General features: G+C 40.5%; 1 protein-coding gene across 1 annotated transcript; it reads left to right on the forward strand.

Annotated features, from left to right (window-relative positions):
• Positions 1–2543: 2543 nt before the first annotated feature.
• LOC131532326 (tripartite motif-containing protein 16-like) lies at positions 2544–10167 on the forward strand. The gene is made up of 6 exons (XM_058763867.1): positions 2544–3207; positions 7266–7361; positions 7442–7675; positions 8086–8245; positions 8386–8421; positions 8633–10167. Exons 1-6 carry the CDS (start codon positions 2638–2640, stop codon positions 9220–9222), a joined length of 1686 nt encoding a protein of 561 aa, XP_058619850.1. The 5' UTR covers positions 2544–2637; the 3' UTR covers positions 9223–10167.
• Positions 10168–10818: the final 651 nt, after the last annotated feature.

The raw sequence follows: 10818 nt of genomic DNA on the forward strand, positions 1-10818 counted from the left end.
TTCAGATACGTTACATTGCAAATATGGAAATATTATGGAATATTTGGATTTGTGCTGAATGAGAGAGGTAGGATATACGAGCACAAAGCTCATTTTCGCAAACAGTTGAGTGCGCAAGCCTTTAAAGTATACTCCCTTGTCAGATGCATTCAGAATCAACACATGGTCACTGTCTAGGGGGCTTTGTTTTCAAGTGCGCAATAGGGGTGGGCGTATCGATCCTAATATCGATAGTATCGATACCAGTGTTGGCACTGGTATCGGATCAATACTAGCCTGATTATATCGATATTGAAAATGTATGAAAATGTTCATACACAGCTTGAGTGGCAAGATTGTGTTCAGTTTGAACTCTTTCTTCCATTTTGTATTTTTGGGTAAGAATAAGAAGCACTTCACCTGGTACTTAGTGTCTTTCATTCCAACATAAGAAAACATTTCTGGAATCTGCATCTGAAAGCATTAAGATGTATTTACACAGTTTAACGTATCTCAGAGGGGACATGGATGCATTTAAACTGCATTTACAGATGCATAAATAGGCCTAATGTTTTGTTTTTAACATAAAACGTTGAATACTGATATTTAAAATAATTTAAGACATGAAAAAATTGTCGAAATATGAAATTAAAACCGCCAGTAGGTGGCAGCAAGTGACTGTTAATGAGTGAGTCATTGAGATTCAACTGATTCATTCAAACGAATGATTCATTCAGGAACAAATCACTGAATCATTTTTATCATCCGATTCGTTTAAATAGCCGATTCATTCAATAAGTAAACACCATTGCTCAGAGAAGCAAAACAGTGCTGTGATCTTTGTTTGGAACTATTTTACCTTGGCAAAACTAAAATATAAGTCACTTATTGCTTTACTGAACTTAAATGATTATTAAATGTGTTATCATGCTTATATCTGCAGAAAAACGGTACTCTTTGTGTGACATATAGATTAAGTTAACTATATTAAATTATATAAATCTAAAAAGCATACAGAAGCATTTTTTGCCATCTACAATTTAGAATGCCTGGAATTCTGAGTTTTAATAGACTAATAAATCAACGTGCGTGCGCTCTGTGTGTGATTTGGTGATATAGCCTACTTGATAATGTCAGATCGCACATCATTACAACAACACTTTCCATATATATTGCACACCTCAGCCTCCACTTGAATGGAAATGAATCATCAGATGTTGTTCGCGCACTTGTTTGCACATGAGCAAAGGTGTTTCTAGGAGTTTAACTTGCAAGCGTCAGACCACTGATTCGTCAAACCTGCTTTCCTGCAGTCTGTGTTCTTCTGACTTCTTTGTTGTAAGTAACGAATATGCTTCGGGGAAATGTATCGGAGTAAAAGTATACATTTTAATTAGGAAAAACTCAAGTAAAGTACAGATACACCCAAAAAATACTTAAGTACTGTAACGAAGTATTATTACTTTGTTACAGTACACCACTTCTGGTAACCAGCAGTAGAATGGTAAGGAGCTCTAACATGTGTCTCTGAATTCACATCTTGCCATTCAGTTTGTGCAAATACTTCCAGGTTAAATTAATTAGGAAGGGTCACGTGCAAGGGCGTAACCATGGTATAGATATTGGGGGGGTCCAAATGTGAACAACTCCACCCCCCGCAATAAACATTACTTATTGCAAATAGTGGCACTTATCTGCACCTCTGCATTGCCTACACCTACCCTAACCCTACCCGATACTTTATGTTCAACTTTTTGATTATTTACTTCATTTTTATTGGAAAATAAATGCTTTTCTGATGTGATTTGAAATTTAAAAAGGGAGAAAAAAAGTTCGCCAAAAGGCAGATTCGAACCCCGGTCGAGCGTGTCAAAAGAAGCGTAACACACGCTTTACCATCTGCGCCACTGAATCTAACGAATGATAACCGTCTTTTGCTAATTTGACTATCCCCATAATACGTTTGTGGGTGGAATTAATGTAAATAGCCTCTGTCAACAACATGGATATTGGCACTTAGACACTCCGATTTTTTTTTTTTTTATTCCCAACAATTAAACAGTTGCCCACAGAAAAAAACAGTGACAGCCCCACTTCCCGCGCCTCTGTTACCGTCTGGAAAAAAAAGGCGAATGTCAGCCTGTTCGTCCGGTCCTGCTTCTTTGTTTTAGCTCCTACCTTCATTTCATTTAAGCACCAGTTACAGTCGGACTGAGCGGTTTTTTCAAACGATGCCACAAGCCGGCGTTTACGGGCTCAACCAAGTGTACAATCGAGGGGGGGGGTGGTCACACAGTTTTGTTTCCCTTGTTTTTCCTAAATTGAAAGTAAATCGGAAATAACAGATCCACTAGGCTACAACCAGGGTTCATTAAAGGAGGGAATACCATATGTCACATATTACAATATAATAGGCCTATTATTGGGGGGGGGGGGGGACAGATTGGTATTTTTCCAATTATATGGTGGTTACGCCCATGGTCACGTGACATTCATTTGGTTGTCTGGCGGTGGATGAGGAGAGCCTGTTTTACAGACTTTACTTGCTTTACACGTCACTCAAACACAGAACCAGGAAACAGGAAACACGTGCGTTCAGGGCAAACTGAAGTGTGGTTGAGCTATTGAGAGTTTGTGTCTCTGTTTTCATGCAGTAAAATGGCCGAAGCCAGAGTTTTTCAAGATGAGTTCTTGTGTCCAATGTGTCTGAATCTCCTGAAGGATCCAGTGGCTATTCCCTGTGGACACAGTTACTGTAAGAGCTGTATTACAGGCTACTGGGATCAAGAGGTTCAGAATAGAGTCAGCTGCCCTCAGTGCAGACAGACCTTCAGTCCAAGACCTGCTTTAGCTACAAACACCATCTTGGCCGAAGTAGTGAAGAAACTGAAGAAGAGGAAACATCCTGCTGACTGTGATACTGGAGCTGGAGGTGTGCAGTGTGACGTCTGTACTGGAAGAAAATGCAAAGCCATCAAGTCCTGTCTGGTGTGTCAGGAATCTTACTGTCAAACGCATTTTGAGCGTCATGAGGAGTTTCATTCACATAAGCCACACAAAGTGACCGATGCCACTGGGCGACTGCAGGAGAATATCTGCCAGAAACATGATAAGATCCTTGAGATTTTCTGTCGCACTGACCAGAAATGTATTTGTATGCTGTGTACGATGGATGAACATAAAAACCACGACACTGTATCAGTTGCAGCACAGAGGACAGAGAAACAGGTATTTAACACTAGACACTGTTGAAATATTACTGATACTCATTTCATATGCATTTATATCAGCACCATATTAACAGCTTACAGCATTCACACTGCACACCACAGCAGAAATGAGCATTAGCTTCACACAAACAGTTTCTGTTCAGTAAATCTGACTGAATCCAGATGATTTTAGTCATTTATAGCTTCACTTTGTTCATTTACATTTAATCATTTAGCAGACGCTTTTATCCAAAGCGACGTACAATATGAGAACAATAGAAGCAATCAGACCATCGAGAGTGCAGCAGTATACAAGTGCCATGACAAGTCTCAGTTAGTCCAGCACAGTACATGTAGCTAGGTTTTTTTTTTTTTTATATATAGATAGAATAGGTAAGTGTTAGTATTAGTTGGTCAGGTGTTGGTGAAAAAGATGCGTCTTTAGATGATTTTTGAAAATGGCTAAAGACTCAGTTGTTCGAATTGAGATCGGGAGGACATTCCACCAGCTGGGCACAGTCCAGGAAAAGGTCCGTGAGAGAGATTTGGTACCTCTTTGTGATGGCACCACAAGGCGTCGTTCACTTGCAGAACGCAAGCTTCTGGAGGGTGCATAAGTTTGAACTAGCGAGTTCAGATATATTGGTGCAGTGCTAGTTATCGTCTTGTAGGCAAACATCAGTGCCTTGAATTTGATGCGAGCGGCTATTGGTAGCCAGTGTAACCTGATGAAGAGAGGGGTAACGTGAGCTTTCTTTGGTTCATTAAAGACCACTCTGGCTGCTGCATTCTGGATCAGTTGCAGAGGCTTGATAGTACATGTGAGAAGGCCCGCCAAGAGAGCATTACAATAGTCCAGTCTGGAGAGAACAAGAGCTTGGACGAGGAGTTGTGCGGCATGCTCCGACAGGAAGGGTCTAATCTTCCTAATGTTGTATAAGGCAAATCTGCAGGACCGGGCCGTTGTAGCAATATGGTCTGTGAAGCTTAACTGATCATCGATCACAACTCCAAGGTTCCTGGCCGTCCTGGAAGGAGTTATGGTTGATGAACCCAGCTGTATAGAGAAGTTGTGGTGAAGTGATGGATTGGCTGAGACCACAAGCAGTTCTGTCTTGGCAAGGTTGAGCTGAAGGTGATGGTCTTTCATCCAGTTAGAAATGTCACTCAAACAGGCTGCAACGCGAGCAGCTACCGTCGGATCATCTGGTTGGAATGAGAAGTAGAGTTGAGTGTCATCAGCATAGCAGTGATAAGAAAAGCCATGCTTCTGAATGACCAATCCTAATGACGACATGTAGATGGAGAAGAGAAGTGGTCCAAGCACTGAGCCTTGAGGAACCCCAGTAGCAAGAAGTTGTGACTTTGAAACCTCACTCCTCCAAGACACGCTGAAGGACCTATCTGAGGTAAGATTCGAACCACAGGAGCACGGTTCCTGAGATGCCCATCCTTCTGAGAGTGGACAGGAGGATCTGGTGGTTAACTGTGTCAAAAGCAGCAGACAGGTCCAGTAAGATGAGTACAGAGGATTTGGAAGCCGCTCTTGCAAGTCTCAGGGCCTCTGTAACCGAGAGTAGGGCAGTCTCAGTAGAGTGGCCGCTTCTGAAGCCAGATTGGTTGTTGTCCAGAAGATTGTTCTGTGCAAGAAACAAAGAGAGTTGGTTGAACACAACTTGCTCAAGTGTCTTTGCAATGAATGGAAGAAGGGATACCGGTCTGTAGTGTTCTAGAAGTGCTGGATTTAGAGAGGGTTTTTTAAGCAGTGGGGTTACCCGAGCCTGCTTAAATGCTGTTGGAAATGTACCAGTGTGAAGAGAGGTGTTGATAATGTGAGTAAGCGCAGGTATGACCAAAGAAGAAATGGCCTGAAGGAGGTGAGTGGGGATAGGATCTAGCGGACAAGTAGTGGGATGATTGGAAAGGATGAGTTTTGAAACTTCCGTCCCCGAGAGAGGAGAGAAGGAGGTGAGAGAGTGTGTATTAGTCGGTATGAAGTTATCAGTTTGTGGTGTGAGGAATTGGTCACTGATGGTTCTTGTTTTATTTGTAAAGAAAATTGCAAAGTCATCAGCTGTAAGAGTTGATGAAGGAGGAGGGAGAGGAGGACACAGAAGAGAAGAGAAAGTTTTGAAAAGTGTGCGAGAGTCAGAACAGTTGTTGATTTTTATATTCTGTGTAGAGCTACAGTTTAATTACACAGAATGCAGAAAGACTGTCAGTGTAAATCTCTATGTCTGTGTCAGTTTCACTTTTATAATACTTATGTAGGGAGTGAAATTATTTCCTTATGAAATTAATTCCTCATGAAGCCCAAACTCAGGAACTTGCACACTACAGTTGCCATGCAATAATACAATAAAACTTATCTGGAGAAGAGCTCTTCAGAGAGAGCAAACAACACCACTCCCCTTGTTCATTTATGACCCCCTTCCTCCCCCTCCCCTGCCCTCTCTGCCTCTGACTCTTTTCCCCCAAAAGGCTTCACTCAAAGTTAATTAAGAATAGGTACCACATATCATATATATTGTGAACCTGTTGTTTTTCCCCTTTATGTTTGGTATCATTTTAAAGGTCTCTGTGCGATTTGGTAAACTGATCTCAATTTCACAGTAGTCACTTGTATTATGAGAAATATCAAAAACTTTTGTAGAATTGTGTTCTGCTGAGGAGGGTGTGTGTCCCACTTTAGGGGTCTGTGGGAATGTTTATCCATCTTCATCCAGGTGCAACCCTGGAGCACTAGAACCAAAAACACCAAAAGGTCTTTTATGTTTTTACAACTGATCTGAAGATTTTTAGTTATTTCTTATATTTGGGTATATAAGGGAAGTGACAAAACACTACTTTGGAATTCCTGTATTCAGAAAACCCCATGCAGTGTGTGGGGGTCTCTGGAGCTCTCGCTGCTGTGTGTCTCTCTGCTGTCAGGCATGATTCAAAAATGTAATTCTGTTAAACACATTGTGCCCATAGAGCACACTATATAGTTGTTTGTGCTACTACATGTGCACATAGGCTAGTTAAGTTTATTCTTTAAAACATCTGAGTGCTTTGTTATGCATTTTAGACCGTGCGTCTTGTGTTAAATTAGGATAACTGTTGACTGTGTGACTGTTAAATTTGTTTGTCTCCTGCTTCGGTTACTTGGCTATTTCCCAAATAGTCTCTATGTACAGGAGCAGGGTTGCCATGCGGTTACAATGTGATTCACAATTGCATTATCCTTTTTAAATTGGCTTCTAATTGTTTCATTACAATTTTACTCGACTAATAATAAATTGTTATATTTGATTTATTCTGAACTGTCCTGAAATCATTATGACTATTAGACTGTGAGAAGGCTTTTGTTACCGCAAATCTACGGCCAGGATCGGTCAAACTGAAGACTCATGAATGAACGGAGCAGTAAGCACGTCATCGGAGACCTCAGATTTCTGTCAATCACTGGTGCTAGCAAGTTGTACGGGAAACGACTAAGTAAACTACACTTTTTCTCATAAACAAGCAGTTGGCGACAGACAATTAGGTATTAGTCTACCTACATCCTCTGACTAACATCGTACTGGCGAGTTTGTGTCCGTGAGATCTATGCAAAAACCCGGGGCTTGAGACTGTATGTGACATTAGGTCCCCAGTGAACTGATAATTGAAAGTATGGGAGGTCTAGGATAATCAAATATCTAAATTAATATATAATTGATATTTGTGATCAGTTTTTAATTAGAAGTACAGTCTAAATTTAATGATCACTTGAAATCAGAGTCAGATTGAACACGGAGTTAGACTAAAATTGAAACTAAATCCTGATAAATTCAGAGGAGCAAGTAAAAGACCGAATGCGCATTAAACCTTCGACCAGGCCGCTGGATTCCGTTGTTTGGACTAGCGGGTGGATCCTTACACTTACATTTGTAGTGTGAAACAAGCCTTAATCTTCATGTGAATTTATGTACGGTGGTGGTAAATGATCAACGATCAAATTTAAACCTAAAAACATTAGCTATTAGTTCCAGTTTTACTGGATTCATCTGTTCACATGATGAACACTATCATTATCATCTGTTTGTCCTGCAGAAGCAGCTGAAGGAGACGCAGAAGACGCTCCAGCAGAGAATCCAGCAGAGAGAGAAAGATCTCCAGCAGCTGAGAGAGGCTGTGAAGTCTCATAAGGTGAGTCTGGAGAAGAAGAGAAGTTTGTCTCGGTCTCAGTTCAGACTCACTGAAGCCTGAATCACTGTGTGTCCTAACAGCGCTCTGCACAGACAGCAGTGGAGGACAGTGAGAGGATCTTTACTGAGCTCATCCGCTCCATTGGGAGAAGCCAATCTGAGCTGATACGGCTGATCAGAGATCAGGAAAAGCACGCAGTGAGTCGAGCTGAAGGACGACTGGAGCGACTGGAGCAGGAGATCAATGATCTGAGGAGGAGAGACGCTGAGCTGGAGCAGCTTTCACACACACAGGATCACATCCAGTTCCTGCAGGTAACACACATCTAGAAGAACAGGGTCATAGTGTACTTGAGCCAGATCCTGCTGTCTCTTACCAATACTGTTATCAATAATGATCAATCTAATCATAGCCTTTGAGCTGCTTTTCCTGAGCAAATCTACTGAACCCGACAATGAGACTCCATTGATGTGCTTGAGCTGTTAGATGGACATTTATGTTCTAAACAGATGTTTTATCATCCAAACTATTTCCTAGAAAGATCAAATAGTGTATAGCAAACACTAGAATCTGTAGCTCTAATGTGATATAATGAATATGAGAAGAATGAAGCTGATGCTGTGAAAGTGCTGGATTGAGTTACTAAAGATCAGTCAAATCTGATGTTGGAGCAGGTTTTTGGGTGAAGTGTGGAGCTGATGAGTTTGATTTCTGTTTTCTGTAGAGTTTCCAGTCTCTCTCAGCACCTCCTGAATCTAAAGATGTAAATGAGAAACCCTTCAGTTCTCTCGTCTCTTTTGATAATCTGAGAGAATCTGTTCATCAGCTGAGAGACAAACTGGAGGATTTCTGCAAAGAGGAGCTCAAGGAGATCTCAGACAGAGGTAAAGTCCTGGAGATTCATCTGCTCTCAGAAACCAGTCCATCATCATCTCATATCATGGAGAACATCATATTAGAAATGTCTTAGGAATGGATGCAGGATGATGAGAATCACACTGTTCATGTCTGTTGATTTCCACAGTCACATTCACCAGGATCAGGAACAACTTCCTACACTGTAAGTCAGTAAAAACAAGCAGAAAAACTCAGTGTGTCTTCGTGTAGAATGTGAAAGAAGAGTTTTATAATTGATGTAAATGATGATTTGCAAAGAATGTCTGGTCATCTGTACTGAGACAGTGATGATACACTGAATATGAAGCGTTCAGCTACATGAAAAATCAAACAGGTTCATAATTCCCGATTCTGATTTGTTTTATCTCCATCAGATTTCCATCGGCTCACTCTGGATCTGAACACAGTGAATAGACGCCTCTGTCTGTCTGAGAGGAAAAGAGTTATTACTTACACTGACACAGTTCAGTCGTACCCTGATCATCCAGACAGATTTGATTGTGTGTCTCAGGTGTTGTGTAAAGAGAGTGTGTGTGGATGCTGTTACTGGGAGCTGGAGTGGAGTGGAATGGGTGGCGTGAGGACATCAGTGTCATATAAGAGCATCAACAGGAAGGGAGAGGGCAAAGAGTGTTGGTTTGGATCTAATGATCAGTCCTGGAGTTTGATCTGCTCTTCCTCCAGTTACTCATTCAGACACAATAACATAGAGACTGATCTCCCTGTGAAGCCCATCAGCCGTAGAATAGGAGTGTATGTGGATCACGGTGCAGGAACTCTGTCCTTCTACAGCGTCTCTGACACAATGAGCCTCATCCACACAGTCCAGACCACATTCACTCAGCCGCTCTATCCGGGGTTTTTGGTTAATTATAAATCATCAGTGAAACTGTGTCAGGGTTCGTGCCCTTTTTTACCAATAAATTTCAATGACTTTTCCAAGACTTTTAAGACACATTCATGACCTAATTTTCCATTATTTTACAATTAGAATACAAATCGATTCAAATTTATCATAGCATATGTTCACTAAAATAAACAATAATGAATGCTACTTGTTTGATTTTGATTTGTTTTAATAATGAGTACAAGGTACAACTGCACTAGTTGTTACTGTCACGCCCCTGGACTGTTTCGTTGTGGGTTTTGCTCCCCATGTGTTCCCTGTGACCCAGTTTCTCCCCAGTCTGACTGTTAATTTGATTCCAGGTGTGTCTCCTTAGTTCACACTGCAGGCTAAAGTGGCCCAAATCCAACTTTTTTGCCAAATGTGACCCATATCTGATTTTCTTATGACAGTCTGAACAGCACAAATCAGATTTTTCTCAAATCAGGCCCAGGCCACTTTCATATGTGGTCCTAAATCGGATACATATCCGATGTTTTGCAATGCGACTTAAGTCTGAACGGCCATGTCACATTTCATGCGATTTTTACGTCATTGAAATGCGCCAGACGTCACAGTTCTGCGCTGGAGGAAATGGTGCTCTCCTTTTTCTTAATGTTCTTCTTCTTATCACTTCGTTATTTAGGCTCCGATTGCACATTAACTTAAAAATTGCTAAACACAGGCTAACACGAGCAGCATCCATTTTTATTTCCATGCGTCTGACGTCACGTCTTCTTCTGCGCATGCGGGTCACTTCAGGGCCGTATACGGTTCACACATGAGACTGATGGCTGTCGCATTTAAATGACAATGTGAACAACAGCGCAAAAAATCTGAGCATTAAGACCTGCAGTGTGAACTAAGTCGTTCCCTCGTTAAAACTCAAAAATCTGCTGAAGCTGGTTGCCTTAAAATTTTAAGTTGGTTCAACTTTTTTTTTTTTTTACAGTGTAGTGTTTGTCGGTTCTTGAACGTCTTTCTCTGTGTCTTCTACGTGTTTGGATTAATAAAGACTGTGTTTTGAAGTACTCTGTGTCTCCTCGTTCCGTGCGCCCTGAGCAAGGTTATTATAGTTTTTAATTTTTAAATTCGTTTTATTTTAATATCGTTTCAAATTTGCTATAAAATTCAGTTTAGTTTTTATTAGTTAAATTAATATTTTTGTTAGTTTTAGTTTAGTTTTTATTTTATGAACACATTTTTATTTAGTTTTTATATAGTTTCAGTTTTCATTAAAGTTTAGCAGAATCAACACATCAATTCCAGAGCGAAGGCCAAAGAAAGACATAGGCATAATTTAACGTCTAGCGACACAAAATTAACGCATGCAGAGATTGATACACCAAAGGAAGCAGTCAAGCCTTTTTACTAAATAAATCTACACAAGTTGCGCTTAATGTCATATCTAATGGTGTTGAGATATTTAAAATAAATGTAGCCTAATTTGGTTATGTTTTTTTTTCTTATTTAACCATAATCATGATATTGTAACTGTCGTGTCTTGCTCACTTTTCCGTGAACAGCCATACAGAAATCATAACTGGTACTAATGAAATTCAATAATAACGGCAATCGTATTTAACAGTAAAGGCTCATATTTGAATATCTTATTTTCTTTATTTATGAAGAATTACAAGCGTGTGTATGATGTGATTTCAGGGGCGCCATTAG

This window comes from Onychostoma macrolepis, chromosome 23, assembly GCF_012432095.1.
Source record: "Onychostoma macrolepis isolate SWU-2019 chromosome 23, ASM1243209v1, whole genome shotgun sequence".
Lineage (NCBI taxonomy): Eukaryota > Metazoa > Chordata > Actinopteri > Cypriniformes > Cyprinidae > Onychostoma > Onychostoma macrolepis.